Raw genomic sequence first — 27,066 nt, forward strand, 5'->3', positions numbered from 1 at the left:
CAGATGCCATTGAGATACAATGATGAAATATTTGCTTTTGCCTCAGAATTCTTCAGTTTGCAGTGAGCATTAGAGAAGATTTATTGTTCTTCCCCATGGTTAGAAAGGAAAGGAATCACAGTTTATCCCACAGTAAGTGGATTGGAGAGGATGGCGAAGTACCAAAAATGATTTGTGGAAATGAAGGTTCATTTCCTGCTTCGGAACAAATAGCGATTCTCAAATATTAAGCTCATTTACATGTATGAGTCACAGAATCGTTGCATTGTCAGCGAAGTACCTTCAGGCTGTATATCACTGTGATGTCTTAGATTGGGCCTGTGGCTATCTGGTTTCTTGCTATGGTGGAGCCGTTCATGCACTAAACTGAATATGCTGTCCAATTCAGTGAGAATAATATGTGATTTAGTGTGTTTGTCTTTTTATTTTTCACCCTTATGGCTCTATTGTTCTAACGTGTTCAGTGGCAGAGTGATGGAGAGAGTGAGTCAAAGAAAAACAGAGTAAGCACATGTATTGTTCAAATGTTTGCCTTTAAGAATCAACTACTTAACTCAAAACATATTAATTGGATATTTAACGTGCAGTGTGATTGTTTAATATTGCATACATGCTTGGTTTAATTTGGAAATGTAATTTAAGACCCACATATACAATGTGTGCGTGTTTTATTCCCCCAAACTCAAACACTGTCCTTTGCACTCAGGTTACTGGAGCTCCACCTGGTGGTTGTATTGTTGTGTTGAACAATTTACAACAAGGGAACTTACTGTAGAGGACAATAGCTCTGTTTCGGCACATTACTGGCTGTGTTATGCTGCCTCTGTGAAATGCAGCACACAGCAGAGAGAGCCTATAATGTCTTTTTTTGCTCAATTACTGTTCTGAAAATCCAAGGACACACAGAGAGAAGCACTTCTAAATGGACTCGAATGTGTTCATTAGATTTAAGTGTAGATGTGTAGAACTCCCCCTCTGAGGCTTTATATTGTACACAAATGGCTGTTTTACTGTTATACACTGTTAACTATAATCTCTATAATGGGACAAACACAGGCACATTTTTATTAAATATCCCTGAGAGAACTGGCCACTAAACAAGGATAAAAACTGGTTAGCTAAAACGTGACAGGAATATACACGTGTTTTATATTAATACACCTCCCTACAACTATCAGAGTGCAATTCATAAATAGCTGCTTGAAAACACCCTTAAAAAAGTCTTGAATTGCATTTTTAATTTACCATTTCTGTGTGTCGTCTTACGTTGCAGGATGAGCCATCCAGGTGTGTAGACCCATACTGATCGGAGACATGTTCTAAAGACAACATCTTAGCCACCATGAAAGGATTAGGAGCCAACCGCAGTCGTCACCTGTCTGACTCATGTGAACCAGCGGGGTGCCCACAGAAACCTCTCTGTCCTTTGACCTCTGACCCTCACAGCTCCTTTCTCTTGAGCCCCACCATAAACCACTATGGCACCCTCGATCCTCATCTCCACCAGTGCCCACCCACCAGCCCCACCACCTTGACCCCTGACTGCCTGCTGCCTTTCAACCAGATGTCCAACAGCAGCACTTTCCCTCGTCTCCACTTCACCTCCCAGACTGAGCAGGTTGACTGCTCCCAGGGATGTATGGCTGGTGGTGTTGGAGTTGGACAGGGCAGCAGAGCAGGTACACTATCCTCCTCCTTGTCTATGGGTATGGGTCTGGGTCTGGGCCTTAGTGGTGCTCCTATGATCACAAGTGGATCAGCCACCATCTCCTCTGCAGCAGCAGCCAAGATGAATCGGTTACCCTCCAACCTTTTGGATCAGCTAGAGAGGCACCTGCCCCTGCAGCGTGATGGCTTCAGCACACTGCAGTTCCACAGAGGACGTATGTCTAAGCAACGCAGTGAGAGTCCAGGACGGATACGCCACCTGATGCACTCTGTGCAGAAGCTCTTTGCCAAATCCCAATCCCTGGAAAACTCTGCAATCAAAGGCAGCATTAACGGACGCTCTGCTGGAGGTATGACTGGCACCACAGGGGCTGGTGAGGATGGTGGTAGACCAAGCCGCAGGAGCAAGAGTAAAGACAGGGCTAAGACTGAGGGGCCAAAGCAGAGACTTAGGCCCAATGCACTAGGCCTCTGGAGCTCAGATGATGCCCTGGACACTGACACTACCAAAGCTGGGACTATTGCTGTAGGTTACCGCAACCCACTGAGCATGATGACTCTTGGAAGAGCGGTGTCAGACAGCCAGGCTGCTCCCAGACACATCCCACAGGGCTACAACACCATTTCTGCACATTCTCTCAAAACCTCGAAAAGCAGCAGTGACCTCAAGTTCCTGGCATGCCCAGCGACACAGGTAGGACCCAAGGAAGAGGAGGGGAGAACAAGGAGCAAGGATGATACATTAGTGAAGAGGGGCTCCTGGTCCACTCTCACCCTCAGCCAGGCCAGGCAAGTGTTGCAGAAGAGCTCTGCTACAGTTAACAGGACCCTGCTAAAATCAAAGTCATGCCACCAAGACCTGGCACACCAGTTCCTGCAGGTAGGAGGGCCAGTGAGTATTCATCTTCATCATCATTTTTTGTGAGTTTGCATGGATATTTTTATAATTTCTCTAAGGTATTGATCAGTTTTGAGCACTAGAAGTCAGTTCCTGATTTGCCTGATAATTAAGTTAGATTAATCCTTATTCTGTTTTCCATATATAATTTATCCTCAATGTTTATACTCAGATATCACAGATATATATTTTTCCCACAAATCATCACGTTCATCCCAGTTATATTTTTTAAGCACCACTGCTGCACATACCCAAAATCATACTGCAAATATTTATGAAAATCATGATCAAAATCAGACACAAACCATAATATACTGTACATGCAGTGTCTGAGGGGTACACCATAAATATCTGCGTGGTTAAAGAGTCTCAACACAACATGCATGTGTTTTTATAATCCAGGTCCCGCTGGGGGACTGGGCAGGTACTTTGGGTCGGGGTCGGCCCAGAGGAACTGAGATCCCCTGTCGAAGGATGCGCAGTGGCAGCTATGTGAAAGCTATGGGAGATCTAGAGGACAGTGAGGACTCAGAGGGAAGCCCCAAACCGTCCCCCAAATCTGCTGCCCGTCGCCAGAGCTACTTGAAGGCCACCCAGCACTCCCTGAGTGAGCAGCAGCCACCACCACCTCCACGCAAGTGAGTCCCACAACACAGAGAATCAACTTCACCATAATGAAATTATGGCCTTTATTATCATACTCATTGTTTTGCCATAGTTGAGTTTGTGCTCTTTTACTTTACATTCATTGAAATAGAAATAGGCACTGAAGGGGTATTTGTAGTTTAAATATTTTGGAAGAAACATTTTTTCTCACGTCCCCAAAGGTAGTCAGCAGGTGGCAGCATCTTGTCACAAATAATTCTCTGGATGTGCAGTAGCATTTAGTCAAAACAAGCTCATAAAAGCTATTCGTGGAGCTACAGATAGGGGCTTAAGGAGAGGAGAAAGGAAATGAAATACAGTATCATCTTTATTTGGTACAAAAGCAAAAGGAGGTGAAATTTTGCCATGTGTTTTACCCCTACATCCACACGGACAGGCCTCGTTGCTACGCTCTCATGCGGGAGGATTTTCTGTGGTCTCCACTACAGAGTGCATGCTCTATGCAGCATCTGAGGTCAGTGTCATCCACAGGACAGGCAGTGTGGCCCTCCACCCACCCTCACTTGCCCTACCACCACTACCCACCACCATCACAAACTTTTTTGTCTAACCTTCCCAGTACCTTTCCTCTCTTCCCCGTGTTCCATCTCTTACCTTGCAGGTACCCTGCGTGGTGTTTTAGTACGTTACTCCTACCTGCTTCCTCAAGCCTTGATTTCATAACATGCAAATTTTCCATGGTAATCACTCCACCGCACCCTGCTGCTTAGTGCGCACACATTTCCACTAACATCAGGTGCCAAATGGGCAAGCCAGAACAGAGGAAACTTCTTAGAAATGTTCAAGATCAATCACAAAGTCTATTTATGAAATCATATTAAGGTGTTGTTTCCTCTGTGCTGCTATTTTAATCCCAAGCACATATCACTATCCATGCGTCTCAACAGTATTTAATTTGAAAATACCCAGGGGAACGTTTTGGAGTGTGATTTAAAGTTTCTCCTGGATATCATTAATTAAACACAGCCCTCACTTATTCTGGTCTCTGACTTCTGGGGGCCTGATTATTGCATTCACTTCCGCAGCTCCCTGCCATCCTTGAAAGAGCTGTCCACCAATCGGAGCCTTGATAACTTAGACTGCCTGGTGAGCCCATTGGAGGTCCCGCCACGCCACAGGAACATCGATTACGGCCAATGCTCTGGCACACTGGGCAGAGGCTCGGGCACTCAGGTATGTCCATTATCTTGTCAAATGTGTTGCTGTTACTGTAGCTTGTCACATTATCATCACCTGACTGGCAAAGATTATATCCTCATGTGTGTTTGTTGAAGTAAGGTGTTGAAGGTTAGAGTCACGCTCAACCAACATTTACATGACAGATTTTTTTTCTGGGTAAAATGTAAATATTAATGCCTTATGAATTTTCTAATTTTTAGAAGCAGATAATTAAGATCATTCTGGATCAACGCCAGTGACCCAAAAAAATGAATAAATATGACTCACCAATTTTGGAGCTATTGAGAGAGAATATGTAAAAGTAAGTGGTATCTGCTGAGGCTGCTGAGATGGTATATTAATAAGCCAGCCGGGAATAAGTTAGTGGAATGGAAAAGTTGCTTGAGTGTGTTTGCAGAATGTCAAAGTGGGACATACGCCTCAGTATACACCTGAGGGTTTGTTGTATATCTTCATCAGCAGGATTGGACTGCGATGCAGAATCACATACCATCAACAGTTGCCAGATAAAGGCAAAATAGCTTTCATAGAGAAGCAATGTTATCACTATACACTACAACATTTGTGGATGCTAAACTGAAATATTTTGAGTGAGTTGTTTTTGAGAGTTTACCACTTTGCTTTCATATTTGTCACTAAAATGTAAAACTTGATAATAATCTTGACTGGTTGTTTCTACTACTTCTTTTTTATCATGTATCAGGACAGATTCTCATCAAACATCAACAACACAAATCTATGCTCTATGAATCTATTCTGTCAAATTTAACACCGATAAAAAGTTATTAAACTATGTGCCAATGAGCTGAACCATTTCCAACATATTATAACTTGTACCTGAAACTCCAGAGTGCCTGCGTCTCCATTCACAGGTGTAGCGCTAGTGAATGCGTGTTTCTCAGTCTGACCTCTGCCCTCAGCGTGTGAGTCTGCACACGTTCTTTCAGGTATGCGGGCAGGGTTTCGGGCACTCAGTACCGTACTGTGAGGGGGAATCGCAGGCAGTGGAGGCTCTGGATCTTCCTGCGCCTACGTGCTTCCGGTCACGCAGCCACAGCTACCTGCGGGCCATCCAGGCAGGCTGCTCCCAGGATGAAGATACAGCCTCTGTTGACTCAGACTCACCACCGCCCACCACCACAGGCTACAGCTATAGCTCCACCACCAGTGAGTATCGCTTAGGACAATGTGGGACTAAAGATAGTCTAGACAGCTAGATAGCTGAAAGGGAGGAAATAAATGCCAGTAAATATAGTCAACTCACCGATTTACTCTTATCCCTTAAAAGGAGATAGCATAGTTCATGCACATCATTGAAATCTATCCAATATACAAACCACAATTTAAAACATATTTACTCATAAAGCACACACACATTGTAACTTTGATCTTTCTGAAAACATAAAGAACACATACACTAATCTAGGTGGTATTGTAAAGTATATTTCCACCTTCAATATATAATATCTATTATAATTTCTTCCACAAGGATCAAATTAAATGTCTGGATTTGTTTGCTTTGTTGTAAACCATCTCTGTGCTGAAAGAAAACTCTGAATACATGAGATGTAGAAAATAGGAAATATTTTTGCACGATGTCTGAAGAGGGACTTTTGGTTACAAGTGTCTCTGCTTTATCAGTGAAAGACCACAACAAAATGTTGGTAGCAACTGGAACACAGAGCTGGACAACAGCAGCACTCTATTGAAATGATGAATAAATGAATGCAGAGCGGAAACAGTCCAAATTTAACTTTGAGGCAGAATGTTTAACATTTAATGACAGACGCAATGGACCCTTAAGTACTTAAAAGTTTGCATTTCCACCCATCTCCCCTTTTCAAGTGATAACTGTTTTGTTTTCAAGGCTCAGTCTGTAATAATGTCTTCATCAAGCATCACTATGTTGTAGATTACATACAATGTTGTTGTTGTGTTTGTTAAAAACAATGATGAAAATGAGTCATGTTTTACTGGTTTGGGTTTGAAAGAAAGAGAGATTACCTGATGACCTACCGCAATGTACCGCAAAGCTACCTCAAGTTATCTTGAGAGATATCTTTAAAGTACCAATAATTTGGACTTCTCTTAAAAATATCCACTATGGATGTAATGACTGTACATAAGTAAGTAAATTAAAGCATTTTGTATGCAACAAAATACGTAAAATATTCTACACCAGCTCTTTTTTCCCAGCTGGCCAGCAGAAAGAAATATGAATACATGCATATATATTTTGTGAGTTAAAAGTAATGTGAGATTAAGTTTTTCCTCTGCTGTGCCAACAGTCAGTATATGTCTGATGTTAAACAGTTTGATGCATATAACAATTATCATAAATTCAGTCATTGCAAACACATTAAAAATGATGAAAATTATTATGCAATACATGATATGGACACAGGTATTCTTTCTGGCCAACCTTTATGATAAATTGCAGTTCAAAACACAGTCTTGCTAGTTTTATGTATTGCTTCATATGTCTAAATGCATTAAAATTTTATGTATGAAAAGCTTACATTTATATTGGACTTTTACCTTGCGCAATGCACATTTGCTGTCACCATATAATGTTGTTACTAACTGTTATTTTAAAGGTTGGGTTTCACAATTTGTCAAGTCTGTCCTAATACAAAAGTCAGGTGACCAAATGGACTTTGACACTTGTTTTTCTTGCTGTAATCATTCCTCCTGTTCATACTGACCATTATAGGATCCCTTCATTATGCTTTTTCAATGGAAGTGATGGAGGCCAAAATCTACAGTCCCCCTTCTGTGCAAAAATGTATTTAAAAGTTTACTTGAAGCTGGTATGAAGCTTCAGCTGTCCAAATTAGTCAAACCAATTCAATATTTTTTCAAGGTTACAGTCTTTTTAGTGCCATATTCCCTGTTTTTGTTATAATCCTTCCACTGCAGCTGAACAGGAAAACACTGACTGTCAAGACACAAAGAGGGAAATTTTTACTAAAAAGACTGTAACTGTGGCAGATATCCACTTCATTTGACTAACTCAGACTGTTGAAGCCTCATATAAGCTTTAGATAAACTTTTCAATCCCTGCTGGAAAAACCAGCATAGACCAGCATAGCTGGACGCTAGCATGACCAGCGAGGAAATCATACTGGTCTATGCTGGTTTTTCCAGCAGGGATGCATTTTTTGCTCAAAACGAAGACTGTGGATTTTGTCTCTCAAGACCTAGTCTGTTGTAAGCACACTTGGAGGGGATTTTCTGATGATCAGTATGAACAGGAAGGATGATTACAGCAAGCAAAACCTGTTTCAATGTTCATCTGGGCACCTGACTGTTGTTTTAAGACAGACTTGAAAAATTGTGAACATATCCTTTAAGCTAAACCCTACTCTATGTGTAGGTTCTTTCTAGATTTTTTTTTTAATTAAAATCATTCATAACTTAAACTATCATGTAAGAAGATAGTGGATAGTTATGTCACTTATCACCTATAATTGGCACTTGAAAATACATTTTGTTTGTTGGTAAGATGTCTTGATTGCCACTAGAGACTTTTCCAATAAGATGTTTCATGCTGTAGATCCAACCCCCACCCCCCCAAAAAATCAACTAATTTAAACATCTAGATCTCCATTGTTAATGTGACGGATGGTCACTATTGATTGAATATGTGTGTTTAAATGTCAAGACTTGAGCCAGTTCCCGCGGCGTCAGAGACCAAATGAAACGCACCTATTGTGAAGACAACGTTATGATGCTGAGGCTTTAACCAATCATGTTACTGTTCGGTGACATCGATGAGGGCAGCTGTCCAATCGTGTGTCGGAGAGCTGTTACAGACAAAACGTGGACTCCAATCCTCGTCGTCAAGGGCGTGTACTACAAATCTTTTCTTCCCAGCGTCGTTGTGTGTCTTAACGCCAGGACACCATATCCCGTCTGCATCTCGTCTGCTATCCATGAATGAACAAGAAAATAAGGATTTTCGAGTCACCCGCGATACAGTAAGAGTTTTTTTGTGTCGCCTTTTCCAGACTGAGCGTTTCCGCTCCGGCTGTCAAGTGTTGTCGGTGTGTTAGCAGCAACGGCACACGCTAACGTGAGCTAAACGGTACGGTAGGTTAGCTAGCTAACGTGGATGAAGAAAGGGGATGAAACCCCTAAGATACGAGGCTGGCCGCTGTTGTAAGACTGTTGGAGACGAGCCAAAAGGCTACTGGCAGCAGAGTCTCTTTGTTAGCTCGCTGATACTCCACTACAGAACGCCTCCGGCTAACATTACTCAACGTTAAATGCCCGGTGTGATCGCTCCCCGTAATGAGCGCTCAACGGCTAGTAGCACAAGCTAACAGTAGCTCAGGCGTCAACTGCCGAGTAGGTGGACAGACCGTTCACGTCTGCTACAGCAGATAACTAATAATGGCTAACCTAACTAATATGTCATATAATCGATCTTATTCTGCCGAATAGTTTGATTTAGAGATGTTTTAACTATACTGAACATCATCCAATAACACAGAAAAGAATCCCAGAATATCGTTTTGCTTCAACTTGTGCTGTTATAGTATTTCAGTTATCTCACCGGTGATTTTATGGATTAACATCATCTGTAAAATGAGGTAAACTAACGTCAAACTACTCTTCTGACTTGTCCCAGGCTCAACATGTGACAGTGATGTGAGCTCAGAGGCACGGAGGAAGCCATGAATCACGTTTAGTTAAACTTATCATCAGACAAAGTCAAAACTAAGAGTTATTTCCACTGCAGATTGTGATTTTTTTTTCCTGGCCAGGTCAAAGTACCTTTTTTATCGTTTAACACGGTGTGATCTGTGTTGTAAGATGATAGTACACTGACATCAGCTGTGTTGTAATATTTCTGCTTTTCTCTTCAATTGTAATGTGGGATGAGTGGATCAAATTTGTGTCTGGAAAACCTACCTTCTCCAATGATTGTACCTTAATTGTAGTGGCTATTTTTGGCCCACAGTTTCATATGCCATTTTTATTCACTAGCCAGCTACCATGTTTTTAGACCTGAGGACATGATCAATAATTTATCTGCTTCCTGCCCTGTGTATACTGAAGGCTTGTGCTTTGCAGTTCAGCAGTTAGGACACTTCACTGGGCTTTTAAAGGGACACCTGACAAGAGAAAGATGTGCACACAGAGGGAGAGTAACATCAAAGAGTAGTCACAGTTGTCAATAGCTTTACCTTTTGTATGCTCACTGACATTATTGTTTATCATGGTCGGGAGAATTCAACCTTTCTTGTGAAGTACTTTTATGGTAGCATAATGTGTAGGAAACTATCTGGTAGTATTTCAAAGTCTGATCAAAGTCATCAAATCTGCTGGCTATCAAGCTTCATTGTAGCAGCAAGGCGTGTTAATTGTATCTACCACCATATTACACAGGACATGGTGTGTCTGGGTATTACCATGGATAGACTGTGAGTCATCTTACACAGTATTACACACTCTTTCTCTCACTCTCATTGATGAGGTAATCTCTTGACTGAATGGGCGAAGCAACTGTACTTTAACAAGTAAGGTCATCAACAAGGATATGTGTGGAGTTAATGGTTAACATAGCTAGACTGTAAAGTTGAGCTTTACCTATTGCCTATTTTTTTGAGATTTACCAATTAGAGATCTACTTAAACACAGAAACATTTATTCCCACCCAGAAGAGTTTTGCTAGGTATTGAAAAAAATAGACTTACAACAACACGTATACACACTTTTAACAACATAAATCAATCAACATCATTATCAGTATTTATTACATAGTAGATAGTAGGCCTGTGACTAACATTTTTTTCATTATCAGTTAATCTGCTGGTTATTTTCTTGATTGATGGTTTTGCTCTATAAACATCAGTAAACAGAAAAATCCCAGTTTCCAAGGTGACATCTTCAGATGTCTTGTTTTGTTCGACCAACAGTCCAAAAACCCAAGGATATTCAATTTACTATAATGTATGAATTTTTGCTGGAAAAATTATTGAAATTATTAATTGCTAGTTGCCAATTAGTTTTGTCAATCACTTAATTGTTGCAGCTGTTGTTGATAGACACTTTTCATGTGTGTTAGTAAAGCACATTGCATTTTAATGCAATGTATGAAAATGTGTTTTGTCATCACACCTAACATTATCATGTAGTGTTTAGCTCTGGTTTTACAGGGAGACATGTCCCTAATCTATAGCTGGGTGCTGTTAACCTTAGTCATGATGTAATTGGGGGGGAAAGACATATTCTAAACACATGCCTGTTCTTTATTTAAGAGTATAGTATCAATAAAGGTCAAAGTGGCTCATTTGCACTGCTCCAAATATCCCAGTTTCACATCCTGAAAGGATTGACCTCAGAGGTACTTGCCACGTGTCTTTACATCAGCTGATTAGGCTAAAACCCAGACTGTTGCCCTGGTCCCAAGAGGTCAGACCTAGAACCACAGGAGGTCTTAAGGATATCAGTAAATACAGCAGAAAAGAATGCGCAAACCAAGTCTCCAGCAGTGTAAAGAGTGGACTAAATTATTTGGATTTTGTCTCCATTAAAATGCTCAAGGCAAGTTGTATTCTTTTTGTGGATAATTTTATATTGCATTTAGTTTAGCAGAACTAGTCGCAGTAGTCAGTAATGGAGAACAAGTTGCTTGACTGTTTTCCTAACATAGTTTTTGTTTTTGGTCACTCTTGGTCTGTGTTTTGTGCAAGTGGTTTACTTTTTCATTATGTCAGTATTGTCTACTAAATGGTAGACTGCCCATCTTTCTGTCTCAACAGTTAGCCTTTTCTATCATTAAGTCTGTCCACCCTTTATAATTTACTGCCTTTCTAGTCACACCAGTCGGCTTGTTGCTCTTATTCTTGAAGCTATTATAGAAACGGCACAGAATCTGCTGTAAAAGCAAACAAAAAAAAATCTCCATGTCTGATTCTTGGTACTAGATGTCAACGAAATGAATATAAGTTAAGTAATAGATCAAATGTTAGACGTGGGTTTTCGCACCCTACATCATGTGCAAGCCTGGAATGGAGCAAAAGATCTGCTGTCATAAGAAGTGGCTTCACCATAGGAATTGGCCTTTATGACTCTTTGTCATCTATTATGACATCTATGATTGATATTTTTGATGCAAAATCCCCTATGTATACACAGTATATTTGTCATGTCAACAGTCTTCCCATAAGCTGACGCACCAGATGGTTTGTTACACAGAACCATCTGAGAAGTCGTCCTTGGAAACTGTTTGGAAAAGGGCAGGTACTTTCAAAAAATAGTTGACTGATTGGATGAACCATCTGTCTATCACCGTCTTACCTTGCGTGGCAGCTGGATTCACAAGATCACACAAGAATAGGACATAAGACACTGATTGGTCCAACCCACCGGCGGCTCGGACACAAGCGCATAACTTGAAGCCTGACGAGATGGATTCTTGTGTGATCTTGCGAATCGAGCTGTCTCGCAAGGTAAGTCTTCCCATGCATAATGCAAATATGTAGTTCTTTGAAATGATTGTTTTCCCAGCTGGCATGATGGGAAAGATTGAATTAAATTCCAGTTAATTGGAGCGCAGGCTAGCTTTCTGATCAGTTTTGAATGCACTGTATTTTGTTGAATAATTCCCCTTGTGTGCTTTGTCTGTTTGTCAGAAGTCATGTTCAGCCATGTGTCCCAGTCTAATCTTTCAGTCTACGACTCCCACAGTCTGTCAGCCTGCCATACTATCTTACAATACGACTGCTAATCTTGGACAGAGCTTCTGCTACCACCTCTTTTCATGATACTTGGCTCAGATCCAGAGTTTCACAGACAAAGGTTCATCCACAGTGAGCTGTAATACTGTCTGTAAGGCTTGGTGTGTACTCTGCTTTTGTGTATATTTAGCTTAGTGCTTTAGTAGAAACTAATGTAGAACCACACTGTCTCCCCTTCCAAAGAAGTTTGCTCTGCGGCATAATTAACACACCTAACTGTAAGTCAAAATCACTCAAGAATGAGCTCAGCAGTAATCAGACCTATCAAATCCCAAATCAGAACACCTAACAGTCTCGCCCAAATTGGGAGTGAACTTTTTAAAAGACTGTGCTAATTACATCAGTACAATACATTGAAAATAGTCACTCTGTACACTCAAGCTTTAGCCTGCTGCGGAGGGCCCATTAGTGGTCATTTGATAGCTCTCAGACAGACTTGCTGATGGACTCTCAGCATATCCTTAGGCAGAGACAGCATGTCTTTGGTATGTGATGCAATTTAGTTAACTTTTGATGATCATAGCTGTGTCGACAGACTTGCAATTGATCCTAATTGCTTGCAGAGCAAGGGAAAGCATTGGGGCCACTCAAACATGTGATCCATAGACAGTTACTGTCCACATAACTCCAAAGCTGTGGGCTTTCCTTAACTAGCATGTTGCCCTCAATATTTTGACTGGGAACATTTTAAGCAATTTGCTTAAACAGTTGTCGCTGATGTCCAATAATAAATCATTAGGATTTTACACAACACAAAAGGCAGGGTGGATTAATATAATGATATGGGCTTTTTTTTCAGCACAGCCTCAAATAAATTTGGTATTTTGAACAGTCAGGTTTAATAATGATTGATTAATTATGAAACCATTTTAAATAACTTATAAATTAAACAAAATGTCAGCACTCAAATGTTGCAGCTCCTGCTCATGTAAACTAATTTTTTATTTATATAACCTAGTATCACAAATAACAAATTTGATTCATGGGGCAAAACAAAGCTTAACCCATTCTTGTGTCAACTAAAAGGATTGTAGCCTTTAAAAAAAATAAAACAGGCTCCTGTAGTCTCCTGACAACAAACTTCAGTCTTACTGTTTTTTAAGAGCATGAGGCTATAATTTACATGATTGGGGGGGGATATTATGCAGTCTTTTCACTCCCTTTGATAAAGATTTGGTACATTATTAATGCAAAGGATAATATAGCAGAGTTAAAAGAGGAAGACTCTGTGTAAATTGGTTAGATTAAGAGTTGCAAGCAACAGGTACTTACTATAGTTTGCACTAGGGTGCGGCTGGTGGTTAAGTTGCACTCCTTGTAACAGTAACATCCCCAATTTGATTCCAGTCAGGGCCTTTGTTGCACATCATGCCCCTCTCTGCCTGTGTTTCCTGTCTGTATCTTCACATTTAGTCCATCCAATAAAGGCTAAAATACAACAAAAATCTTTTATAGCTTGGATGATGGTTTCCTAGCATGTAATCAAGGAAACTAACACTACTGTGTCATCCCTCTGAAATGGTTAACCAGTTGTCCCATCACAGACTTTAATCACTGCTTGCTGTACACACTGTACGGTAAGTCCAGCTGCTGACCTTTTGGGTTAGCCAGTTTTTGGCATCAAATTCTTTACAGTGATTAATTGAGCATTTAATCAGTGACATCTGTCATTTCAATAAATACATTAGAGAATTGTTCATTTATGTGTTCATATGTGAGGTATTGGTTGTGATAAAGGACCTAATGATGATGATGATGATAGTCTTTGAAGAAGTGAAAGTAAAGGAGTCAGCTGGAGGCTATAAGCTGGCCCTGCCCCAGAGATGCAGGGTCTGGGCAGCTTTTCCGTCTCCTAATCACCTCTTGGCATTGTGCCCATAGGTAGGGGATATAGAGCCAGTCATCACACCAATTATCACACTAGGACAGTAAAATGGATTGTACTCTCTGCTAAGGGTGAGAATAATCTGCAGTTACCCCGTTTCTATGACTGGATGTTCATAAACAGCATTTTAGCCTGTTGGTTGTTGCTGTTTTTGATACTGATACACTCTGTTGTAGAGCTGAGTGAGAATTGCTCATGCGTGGTTAACTGCTGATGGATTTTTGGCTCCGAACAGATGATCTATTACAGTGGAAATGTTTATAATCACCTTTATAGCCGTGTGTGTGAGTAAGAGACTGAGCTCAACCTCGTAGACACAACAAATGGGACAGAGGCATGTGTTGAGACTCTGGGTGTAACAGAGCACATTAATTAACTTTAGGAATGTCGTGCATTTGTGCTATGAGTACTACAAGAAGTGTCTCATTCTTTCAGAATAAACGTTCTCTGTTTCTTTAGTTGGGTATGATCTCGTAGGCGAGATTGTCACTGTAGGGCGGCATGAGACACTCATGAACTACATGGCGTGGATTCCACAGCCATGTTTGTGTATGTTGGTGGGATTTAATGAGGGCTTTACTGCTGCTGTGAGTCATTGGCTGATGACGGAAGTGCATCGCCCTCAGAATTACAGGGTGTTAGCTTGCTACTTAGCAGAAAGGAAACGCAAAGAATAAACACTATATTTTCATTATTGATGAAAAGTGGTGAGGCTTGAATTATATTCTGTGTCGGCTAATTTTTTCAGAAATAAAACTTCATCCATCATGTCTGTCAGTAAATGCTATAATTGGGTATAAGTATTTTTCTCTTTGTTTGTTTTGCAACTCTCATATGTTGCCAGTCAACCAACTGTTTTTTAAATAGCATCTAAAACAAAACCGGCTCAACTTCCCCCTCAATTCCTGAAGAAAGGCTGTGGTTTTTTCTTGGTTACTCATGTAGTACTGTAGTCAACTCTGTATCATCCACCACAACCCTGCAGTCAGACTGATGACAGAAAAAGAGGCACCAGTCCCAGTGCTTGTCCATGAGTCAGATCGTGCTTGCTCATGTTGAAAGAGTGTGTGAATCAAGGTTTATGTGTCTGTCAGTGTCAGAATGTGATGCTGTAAAGTAGTCTACCCTGTCGCATTAATGGCTCTGCTCTAATTTAAACTAAACTGGGAAAACAGTGTTTGTTTTGTTTTGGGGTTTTTTTTTTTTAGCAATTATTGATTTTTAATTTGTTAAAACAAAAACCAAAGCAGTGTTTTATGTTTTTATCTATAGATCATTATGATGCTAAATCTTGAGTGTTTGGAATTCGACTGTTAAAACATTGGACTTTATTAGCATTATTTATAAATAAACAAAGTTGTCTGGTGCATTTCATATCAATCATAACATTGAAAATATTTAGGATGGAAACCTTATGTCACAGATATAAAGTATTGCAGTTATGTAAAAAAAACTGACATGGTGTATTTCACTGAGGGGATGTACTCTTGTGGTTATATTTGTATTTCCATTTGCGTATCTGTCATGTAGGAAACAGCCATCAGTGCATATGATTGCTAGCTTAACGTTTTGAGGGGCCCGGTTCATGACAGCGATTTGCGTGCAATGTTTACACGCACATCACAAATGGTGCCACTATCCCACTTCACAAATGATTGTCCCTCTCAAATTGCAGATCAATTTCTGAGTCCTACAGTCCTCTCACATACCCATGCATGGATCACATGTATGGTGTTTCCTTTGTGTGGTTAAATGTGTTTAAAATTAATGCAAGAGGAAGTGTTCTGATGCTGCAAGTCGCAGCTTGCATGTTTAGTGAAACTGGCCCCAGACTGATAAGGCATTTCCACAGCAGGAATGTTTACAGGGGACCAAGAAACATTGGAGGAACTTTACCTCTATTACAACCAGAGGAACAAGGAATTACATTTCTGTATATTTTTTCCAGGTGCCAAAAAGTCCCTGCTGAGGGTATATTACTTTTTAAAGCTTAGAACACTATCTGGATGACGTCTTCAGGGCTGAATGTTACTGATTGATTGGTCAAAATACAAGCAAAGAGGCTGAGAGCTGATAAGTAAACTAGAGGGAGAGATTGAAGAGCGAGAGAGTTAGTGAGTGAGTGAGTGAGAGGGAGAGGTGATGAGATTGCAAGTGAAGAAGAGGAATAAAATGTTCTTGCTTTTACATTTTAAAGCAGAAATGACACTCAGCAGATCATCTTCCTTAGAGGCAGGCACTATGGAGTGTGCCGTTTCCTTTTCCACCTGTGTGTCTCCTTTTTTATCTATTCATAAACATCCAGTGTAACATGTCATGTAATTGTTAATACAAAAAAAACCCCAAAACAGCAGGATAACTGTATCGTTGTTTCCCAAATGTTCACAGTTTTACAGCTGTAGTGGAAATGCGAACAGGAAAGTGCAAAAAGGGTTTTTTTAGTTCTATAGTTCCTGGAACTGTTTGTTTGAAAAAGAGCTGTGAGCAGAGAATGCAGAGTTGTCCAATCTGACAGTCCCCAGAGCAAAGGCACTGTGAAGGAGGGACATGTAAAGGAACATCCCCAGAGAGAGACTGACGTCAATGGAACACAACCAACAGCAGGTTGACAGGAAAAAGGTAGCTCTAAGTACAGCTTAATAGAGGCAGCAATAAGGACAAAGTGCAGGTTTGTTTTGTTTTAGATAGGCCATGTTTACAGTTTGGTTTCAATGCTTGATAGGCACCGGCTGGCTTTTGTCTAATAGCACAGTTTTCTTTATTTTTTGTTTTCGTTAAGGCTTTAAGTGATTCTTTTGCTCGCCTATTAAAGTCTTTGTAAAGTCATTCAGTTTTTCTTCTCTTTGTTTTTCCTCCTTCCGTCAACAGTCAGCAATAGGAAGGCTCCTCCTCCAGTCCCACCCCGCACCACCTCCAAACCCCTTATCTCAGTGACGTTGCAGAGCAGCACAGAGTCAGCCCAAGACATATACCTTGACCAGCAGGACCACGGCAGTGAAGCCAACAGCCAATCAGGGCGCAGCAATTCTTCTGACAGTCTCTGTAGCATCCGCACGGGCAGCCTGGCTAAGAGGCACCAACCTCCAGCCGCTGTCCCCACTGCAACCCCCACAACCACTGCAGGCTCCGTACCCCCTGTTCCAGCCCCTCGTGACCTCCCTCTCACCACCACTGCCGCCGCCGCCGCTCCCGCCACCACTCCTGCAACCACCACCACCACTTCCACATCTACCCAGCCCCAAAATGACACCCTGAGCATTAGTATCACCCTAGAGCAGCCCCCGACTGCACCGAAGAGGAAACTGTCCTCTATTGGAATTCAGGTAAGATTTGATTTGGGACACAGTCACACTGGGAGAAGACTACACTTCACTTGCAGCTGAATTTGACTGGTTCTCTGTTGTCCATCATTACTTATCAGGTGGATTGTCTTCAGCCAATCCCAAGAGAGGAACCACTACACCTGGCTGCACCCCTAAAATTCCAGTCAATCGGAGTTCAAGTGGAGAACGGCAGGCCGTAAGTACACACTCACATTTAATACGATCATGAACGGAAGCCATAAGTGATCTGATAGTTTACATGTTTTGCAGTCTTTACAAGGACGCTGCAAAGACGGCATGTAATCTATAAGAAATAGGATGTTACAGGAGAGGATATGAATCTATACCCTTAATGGCATTGTATTAAAGTAAACTCAAACATACTAGGATACTGATTTCATATGGCTCTCTATTCTTCATACAGTATATCACATTATTGTACACATCTGGCCACTGCATCTGAGCTTGGGTTTGGGTTTTGTTTTTTTGACATTGAGGTTTCTTTTATTTAATTCTATTATTTCAACACAGTTTTGTTAACAATGTAGCATTAAAAAAAATAGGGTGCGTCCCCTGGATCCATGATAGTGAGTTTACTGAGTCCCTTTGGGATTTTAACGCATCAGAGGCACAGGATGTGTACCTAGCAACATCAGTTTTTAATGTCCTGTATATCGATATCAGAAAAATCCTATCTTTATTGTTGTGAAATTGATTTAAACTCTGTTGCCCAGCACTGAAAGAGAAGCACCCCTGCATGTCTGAAAACTCTTGTCTCTCTTCTCCTGTTTTTCCCTCCATGACATCCATCCATCCATGCACACATTCAGTGTCATTCTTTTGCCTCCGTCGCTGGTGAATCTGCAGTCTGTGCAGCAGAGAGTGGCTAATATCATTCAGCAGTCAGCCTGGCAGTAGCACGGCAGCCCAGTACTCTGATGTCCTTTTTACTCTTGTATTGACTGTAGTGAGCTAAACATAGCGAGAAACCGTCCATTTAAACTTTTTTCAGCATACTTTAATTTCCCTTAATCGCATTTGTTTGACAGCCTGCTTCCTATTCTCCAGCTCATTATCTCTGAAGCCAGCGGTCTGCAATGCTTTTATGTTGTATACATGATTTGCTGCTTATTCCCCGCTGCCTCCCATCCTCGATACGGTGTCTTTTCTGCCTCTTTGTGCTCGTTTGCGGTAGATGATAGTGCACCATCAGCTGCCATAAAGTCATGTCAGTTAGACTCACTGACCTCAAACTGCTACTGTGGAACATGTTTGACGCATCACTTCATTGTCTGATTTTTTTTATTATTTATTTAATTTTTTTTTAACTGTCTGTCAGAAGTTGATGTTTATGCATGTCTCTGCAGTCTAAGCCGGGACAGCAGCATGGCCTCCAGACAAAATACAGAGACTGAGCCTCAGGAGCCCGAGGATGCCGCACCCACACAAAACAACACAACCAACTGCACCAACAGTCAAGCAGTGAACACCACCGCGCCCAACGGACAGGACAAAGCCATGGAACAGAAGCCCCTTAAACACACCTCAACCCCATCCAGGATATCCACCTTGCCCCCCGAGACTCTGGACCCGGCTTTAGACCCCTCCTCGCTGCCTCCGCCAGACCCCAGCCTGGAGACCGGAAACTGCAGCACCCACGGAGATGCTGTCCAGTCCAGCACGCCAGCTTGCCTCCGAGATGGTAACTGGTTTCTAAAGCTGCTGCAGGCGGAAACAGGCCGCATGGAGGGCTGGTGTCAACAGATGGAGCAGGAGACCAAAGACAACAAGCTCTCAGAGGAGGGTGAGTGACAAGAATTGCAAAAGGTTGTTTTTTTAAAAGATTTATTATTCTCATAATGACATCATCATAAGATGTGACGTGAAAAATGTCAGCTCTTCAAAGCCAGTATGTCCTACTCTTCAGAAAGTACATAAACTAGCTCGTCAGTTTAGTGACATGAGGAGCTGTCATTGAATTGATGTCCTTGTTAGTGAAGTTCACAGACAGATTCGGTCAGGCCTCGTCCCTCTTAGACAACGACACAAAAGCATGACGCACTCATTACTGCCATTGGCTTAGAGTAACGCTGCTCGTTAGGGTGGGAGTCAGCTTTGTTTTAGCTGTAATAGAGCCACCACAGAGTCATTTCACTCTCTCATCTCCCAGAATACCACTCAGGCTTTTAGGCAGATCTATCCCTGCAGTGTCTTAAATATGAATGAGGAAGGAGCAGAGTAGCTTCAGAGGCTCCATCAGATTATCATTCCTCCAGCTCTCTGCGGATCTGAATTATGAATTTCCATTTACATGCAAATATTAGGTGGAAAATAGCTGAATGGAGAGTAATTTGTTGTCCTCCCTGAGATTGAGTTAATAAATTACTTCTCGAGAAATCATTTACTGTCACAGAATGTTAAATGGTAAATGTTAAACATAAATATTTCATTATTGGACAACAGGAATAAATTCCACAGTCACTCCCTCGTATGTCTTGATACAGCTCTCTAACCCTCAAAAAAATATGCAACTCTTCATCTTGCAATCTTTTTTTTTTTTTAGCTTGATCTTTTAACGCTTTTATCTCTTCACTTACTCTTGCCAGCTTGTTGATGATTTATCATATTCTTCTCTCTTTGTAGTGTTGGGGACGATCCGCAGTGCAGTAGGCAGTGCTCAGCTCCTCATGTCTCAGAAGTTCGAGCAGTTCAGAGGGCTCTGTAATGAGAACCTGGTGAGTGTCTCCATTACATCTTATTGAATCTCTCTTGATACGCTACCCTACTACATGTTTTTGTTAGCCTCTCAAATTCTTACTTGACCCCATTCCTTTCTCCTGCCAACATAATCTGTCCCAACACACACTGACATAGTCTTCCCATTAGTCAAGTCGGTTTATATAGCTCCAAATCACAACAGAAGCTATCTCAGGGCACTTTTCACATAGAGCACGTCTAGACGATACTCTTTAATTTAACATTCCCCCATGAGCAAGCACTTGGCGATAGCGACAAGGAAATACTCCCCTTTTAACGGGAAGAAACCTTAAGTTGAACCTGGCTCTAGGTGGACCGCCATCTGCCTTGATCGGTTGAGTTGAGAGAAAGAAGGAGGGGGAGAAAGAGACTGAGAGAAGAACAGCAACAACAATAAGAATAATAGAAACATGACAATTCAATAGAAATGAATAATAGAAGTAGCACTGGGCAAAAATGACTAATAATAATAAAGCACAAAACTACGGGGAAGATGCCAAATTAGTAACATGCATTAATGGTACATGAATGTGTACAAATGGAAAGTGGGAGGAGGAGAGAGGAGCTCAGTGCATCATGGGAAGTACCCTGGCAGTCTAGGCCTATAGCAGCATAACTAGGGGCTGGTCCAAGGCAAGCCTGGGCCGGCCTTAACTACAGTATAAGCTTCATCAAAAGAAAAGTTTTAAGCCTACTCGTAAACGTAGAGAGGGTGTCTGCCTCCCGGACACAAACTGGAAGATGGTTCCACCGGAGAGGAGCTTGATAGTTGAAGATTCTGCCGCCCATTCGGCTTTTGGAGATTCTAGAAACCACAAGTAAGCCTGTGTTCTGCAAGTGCAGTGTTCTAGTGGGATAATAGAGTGCTATGAGCTCTTTAAGATATGATGGTGCCTGACCATTAAGGGCTTTGTAGGTGAGGAGAAGTAATTTGCATGCTAGCTTACTTGTTAACCAGGCATTTAAATTGGCAAAGAAACGTTGAGTTGTATTGTCCATGTGTCTCAGATTGTTAAACTTTCCATAGTTTAAAACTTTTCATAAGTATTCATAATTATTATTGCAGCCAATTCTGTAACTGTAATGAGATAGGTAGGTGTGTGTGTGTGTGTGTGTGTGTGTGTGTGTGTGTGTGTAAAAGGCAGAATGGGCATATGGCCTGCTAGGCTTCTAGGTGTGTGTGTGTGTGTGTGTGTGTGTGTGTGTGTGTGTGTGTGTGTGTGTGTGTGTGTGTGTGTGTGTTGGCACTGTATACTATACCTACCCTATTCTAGGAAAATTTCAAGTAAAGGAAACACCCCCCATTGCAAAAGTACAGTATGTAAAGAGGGATATGATTACTTATACAGTTTCAAAAGCCATATTCATATTCAGCTTTTGTTATTGTTAGGTAATAGCCTATGCATAATGAGAACACTTGTATCTAAAATATTTATTTCACATTAGCTACAAAATAGTCTGTTCAGGCTGGCGAAGGTTTTACAGCTACATCGTCATCATCTTTTCAAATGAGCTGAAAGTCATATTTTCAAAAATCAAAATGGCTTAAGTTTGATTATTGTGGAGGTGTAAACAATAGAAGCTATATAACTGCAGCAGCAGTGGCAGGTTAGTGTGTAGCCTAAGTGAAATTGTGTTCCTTGGTAAACTGTGTTTAAGCAGATGAAAGACAAATGGGCAAAACATTGGCATAAATAAACAACTAACTAGTATCAGCATCTGCAGATATTTATATAAACGGTCTGTTAATTTGTATCAAGAATTTTCATATCAGTGCATCGCTCAGTTTTTTGTGGGTTTGACTGCTGCATGTATGCAAACGATGTACTGTAAATACATATGTATGCAAATTATGTACAATAATTCATTGTGTGAACAGCAGTGATTTGCATCTGACGCATCTAGGAAGCCAAAGCAGTACTCAAAGAATGCGTTCAGGGTCGGCAGGTCTGCATTAGCGCTTCACAGCGGAGCGTTCAGTAACAGTCAGCTTAGCTGCATGTGTAAAACATAGCGGCTGTGGATGAGAGGGGAACTGACTGCTGGTAGTCAAAGACGTCATATTTATTTATATTCTGCTTGTTCAACACTTATTTGATAAATTGCCTGAAGCATATACAGTATTAGGTCAATAGTTTTGGTCCAAGCACAGAACCTTGTGGAACTCTGTGTCTTAACTTTTGCGTGCATGGAGGATTCATCATTAACGTGTACAAACTTAAATTGTTCTGATGAAGAGGACTTAAACCAGCTTAATGCAGTTACTTTAATTCCGATTAAATGTTCCAGTCTCTGTAACAGGATGTGATGGTCAATGGTGTCAAATGCAGCACAAAGATCTAACAAGACAAGTACATTACATTTATACAGGAAATAATCTTGTCAAGCAGAAACATGAAACCCTTGATGATTATCTACTCAGATATAATTCTGTTCACTTGACTTTACTCGACTCAGTTGTCCCACTGTTCCTCCTTGTCAGACTTTCTCTATTACAGGTCTAATAATGTTGAAATTTAATCATTTTTGGGAGTCGATTGGTGTCAAATACATTTTTCTTTTCATTAATTTGCTTGAAGAGAGGCTGGCTAGGAAATATGTCTGGGGAGGGATGTGATTAATTCTCTCTGATTTGGCCAAAGCCATTCATCCAACACTTCTCTTTACTGTCTCATTTTCCTCTCACTAGAACATAAATGCCAACCCGCGACCAACAGCGCAAGACCTCGCAGGGTTCTGGGATCTGCTACAACTCTCAATAGAAGACATCAGCATGAAGTTTGATGAGCTCTACCAACTTAAAGCCAACAACTGGCAACTTCTTGAGAAACCAGAGAAGAAGGTGATGTTTTGTGCCAGACGGTTTTCATTATATTTATGTTTTTAGAGTGCTTGCTTAAGTCTGGAGGGGTTTTACACTGTTTGATAAATATTTAATTGCTTACAAATAACAGCATATTGACACTACAGCAGGTTGTGTTTTCAGCTAAAACCCGCACCATACCTTACTCCTCTTCCTTCTTGACATGATTTCCTCAGGATGAAAACAAGCAGCTTCCATCATCTGTGCCAAAGAAGCAGTCTAAGCCCAAGCTGTCAGCGGGGAAGGACAGGAGCGTGGACTCAGCTGTGGATAAGCAGCGACAAGAAGCCAGAAAGCGGTTGATGGCAGCAAAGCGCGCGGCATCAGTACGACAGAACTCTGCCACGGAAAGCGCCGACAGCATCGAAATCTACGTCCCCGAGGCCCAGACTCGCCTCTGAGAGCGAACCAGCACCGATCATCGAGGAAAATCCTGACTCACTTCAGACATTCATTGACACAAAACACACAGACAGATCTGAAAAACGAACACACAGAAGTACAACGGATGCGTTAGATGCCGATCCCTCCATAGCAGCACAGTTGACGACAGGAGAAACGCGGGGATCACAAAGGCATCAAACCCAATCCAGAATAATGCAGATCATCACCCTGCTGCCATGGGACAGAAATAACCTTGACAGATGTTTAATACTATTGTTATTATTGTTATTATTGACATTATAATAATTATTATCTCCTAAAGTATATCAAGACTGTCTTAAATGTGCAAGTATCTTGGATAAGGACATCCTGTACCTTGTGAGCTGAAGAATCTTGGTATCCCAGAAGTTTACTCTCTTAACTCCTTTCACTGCTGAGTCTACCGGCAAGTTGTGGCTGCCTGGTTTACGAGCTGAGCTACCATCCACACACACTCAGGATACACATGCAGGTGTGCTCACTGTCCACAGAGTCTTCCTGTTCTCTATTTGTATTAGGCTGCCACTCATTGGGGTGTGGTGTGTACGCTTAACTGTGTAAGAATTATATGATGGCGTTAATGTACTCAGAGGTTTAAAAATGCAGAGAACCAGAGGAAGGCAGTAGCATATATATTATGAATATCACACTATTACAATGTTCATTTTGTAAATGTTGTATACCAGATTATTTGTTAGAAAGAGGTCAGTGTTCAGTACCAAGGTAGTTTTTTATAGATCGAGTACATGTACTGTCATGATATATTAGCACTTGATGCAATCATTCACTCCACCTCTCTCTATTTTCTCTCCTTTTCACAAACGCACACTAACACAGTCTGTGTCTGTGAATACCCATTGTTAAAGTCTTACAATTGTTTTGTTTTTGTTTTTCTTTGTGAAGGGATGTGAGGATTGACTGCCCAGTCAGTGAGTTACAGAGGAATGTATGAAATGTATGCATTTACATTTTTTTTGACTTGATCACTGCACTTTCCATTCACCTCAGATCATGTTCGCCCACCTTTTGTTTGCCTAATCATTCTGACTTTCACTGCATCCTTACGTGATGTAGGGGACCAAGACATTCACCACTCGATATGGCATTCCCATTCAACCAGACTACATGTGATAGGGTGGGGGTTTACCCGCTACTGGAAAGGAAATGATATAGCAATAATAAAATGTACTTGTATCAGAGCAAGCAGTGCAGTAGGTACCCAGTCTTAAATTATTTAAACATTTCCAGATTTTCTTAGCATGAAGGATGAATGTTTATTTCTTTGTCTTTGAAATGACTAAAATCTCAGGTTGAACACTCAAACTCAACAGTAAAAAGAACCACTATGGATGGATTATTTATTATATAACCACAAATGAATTGGCCAAACGCTCGTTGCCATTGCCAAAATGTATTTCAACATCAGAGCTACTTAGGTGTTCCTCCATGAGAAGAAATTAGTCGGCGCTAAGATTTGGTGCAGTACAGGCTTCAGTTCTCCTTCACTCCCCTTTCTAGCAGCTTGTACTCCCACCCGTTTGTCGAGAATGAAGAACTGTGGTACATTTTTTTTTTTTTTTTTTTTTTTTAATTTTAATGTCATTTGACACTTTTTGTGACTTTCATCCGTAATGAGGTCAACTTCAACATGTCGACTTCTGTAATTATAATAATTAATGGTGCTGCGAGGGATTTCATATTGTGCCAAAACGGCAACAATCATCAACATTTCAGTGTCATTTGATAAAGCGTTTATTTAAAGTGATTTTTTTTTTTTTTTTTTTTTTAATTTAATCTGCTCATAATTTCAGCTATCTGTGTGCGCATTCTCAGCGAAGTTTGTGTTTTGCATCAGCTCACTCCAGACACGCTAAGCCTCGTCTCTTGTCTAAACTCCTGTCACTGAAACACAAGTGCCAAGGGTTCATGAGTGGAGCTGGGGCATAGCAGATACTCATGCACAAGTGTAGGTTGACTCACTAGTTGTTGTTTTTTTTGTTTTGTTTTAGTAAGAGCTGGCTCTCCCCCTACTGGTCAGTCCTTGCGTGACACTCCAGACATCTTGTTCTGCTCCATTTTGAATCTTTTAGTTTCATGTCAAACAAGAAAATGAAGTTGAACTGGGAATGCTGACACAACACTGAGTTGTTGATTTTTCTTATTCTCTTAATTTGTATTACATCAACAATGGACATGTGCATTTCATTGTCCAAAGAAATCATTAAACATCCCTTTGCTACATGTCCTGGTCATCATTCTTGCTGTGTTTTTTTTTAGTGCACTCATCCATAATAAATGGTAATATTAGCTGCTGAGTTAATATTACACACAAACAAATCATAAGCATTAGATTAGACCTATTGTTACTGTGTAATCTCTAAAAGCATGGCCTTCTGACATATAAAATTATACAAAGATCTTTGCCAGTGAATTTTCAGTACTCCTTTAAATAGGTCTTGCAAATGATCTGAAACTATTCAATCTGTGTGAGGCATTCAGGGTATGAACTGTACATGAGAGTTTATAACTGTGACACATGGTGGAAAAGTCTCCTTTTTTCATATCAGATCAGATACCAGAGAGCCGGATCCCTTTATCGCCTACATACTGAACTTTTAAGAGAGCATGACCTGATCAGGGATCCTCAGACGGTTTTGTTTACCTGTACTTCCTGAGTTTCAAAGGGCTACAAAACGGACAAACGTTGACCAGAAGGTGCAACTCTGGAGGCAGATTTTGTGGATGTGCTATTCAACCACCATGTGGACGAGGCAATATTCTCCGGGTTAAGTGATGTGTAGAATTTAAGATTTGTCTGAGACAAGTCAGTGGCAGTTGTCACGAATATCTTTGGGATAAAAATTGAATCATTGTCTGTGCTTGAGTGACAGAAACATGTTGAGAATCATGAGCCCATTCTGATTTCAGTACTCTTGGCATCAGTCCTCTCAGAGATCCAGCTAGGAAAAATGAGCAAAAACTATGTAGTTCCAGATTATCTTGTACTGCTGAACATTATTTTACAAAATAAGCACATATCTTACAGATGAAGGGTTGTTTAATGTTATGGTGTATTAGTTAGACACTGTGAGGCTAGTTTCTTTTAAGAGAATAAAGAATTGTGATTGCAATGACTTACAGTATGTGGCATATTTTCTGTTATGAAATAAGCTGTAGAATTAAACGGGAATGCCACTCAATTTTGGGATGCATGTATGTTTTTCCTTGGATATGTGTTTAAACAAATTACCTCAATTCTATTAATTGTTGTTCTTGGATTTGGAGCAGAAAAAATAGTGTCCAGAAATCCTCTCTTTGTGATCCCAAAGCAACTTTTGTTTCTTTTTTTTTTTGTGCTGAGTTGTTTTTATTGTTTTATAACTTAAAATAAAACAAGGGTCAGCAAAACACTTCCTTTTGGTCCACCTTAGTACGTGGTCATACAAATAATACTCTTCCTAGAAATAACAGCGATTACAATACAAGACATGCACTATATGACCAATATGGTGTCAACGCTGTGCTTTTGGTCTCAAAACGTCGGTCATGGTTTGAGCTACAAGTCCATTAGTTCCACATAAAGGAATTCTACATATTGCTACATATTTTTGTGGCAGTAGTTTTCTCTTTCCTGTTTTGAACTGGCAATGCTCCCG

At 40.8% G+C, this 27,066-nt stretch overlaps 1 protein-coding gene across 3 annotated transcripts in view; it reads left to right on the forward strand.

Annotated features, from left to right (window-relative positions):
- Positions 1–25,651, forward strand: part of dlgap4a (discs, large (Drosophila) homolog-associated protein 4a) — a 90,132-nt gene extending 64,481 nt beyond the window's left edge. Inside the window, exons 2-12 of one of the 3 annotated variants that reach the window (XM_044351756.1) lie at positions 1,274–2,560; positions 2,969–3,204; positions 3,609–3,686; positions 4,258–4,405; positions 5,332–5,578; positions 16,913–17,367; positions 17,466–17,563; positions 18,735–19,171; positions 20,011–20,102; positions 22,814–22,966; positions 23,164–25,651. In XM_044351756.1, the coding sequence (XP_044207691.1) occupies positions 1,343–2,560; positions 2,969–3,204; positions 3,609–3,686; positions 4,258–4,405; positions 5,332–5,578; positions 16,913–17,367; positions 17,466–17,563; positions 18,735–19,171; positions 20,011–20,102; positions 22,814–22,966; positions 23,164–23,388 (3,387 nt within the window). In that variant the 5' untranslated portion in view covers positions 1,274–1,342 and the 3' untranslated portion in view covers positions 23,389–25,651. The remainder of the gene's footprint in view (positions 1–1,273; positions 2,561–2,968; positions 3,205–3,608; positions 3,687–4,257; positions 4,406–5,331; positions 5,579–16,912; positions 17,368–17,465; positions 17,564–18,734; positions 19,172–20,010; positions 20,103–22,813; positions 22,967–23,163) is intronic. The other 2 variants (XM_044351757.1, XM_044351758.1) reach the window with 2 other exon arrangements.
- Positions 25,652–27,066: the final 1,415 nt, after the last annotated feature.

This window comes from Thunnus albacares, chromosome 5 (assembly GCF_914725855.1).
Source record: "Thunnus albacares chromosome 5, fThuAlb1.1, whole genome shotgun sequence".
Taxonomy (NCBI): Eukaryota; Metazoa; Chordata; class Actinopteri; order Scombriformes; family Scombridae; genus Thunnus; species Thunnus albacares.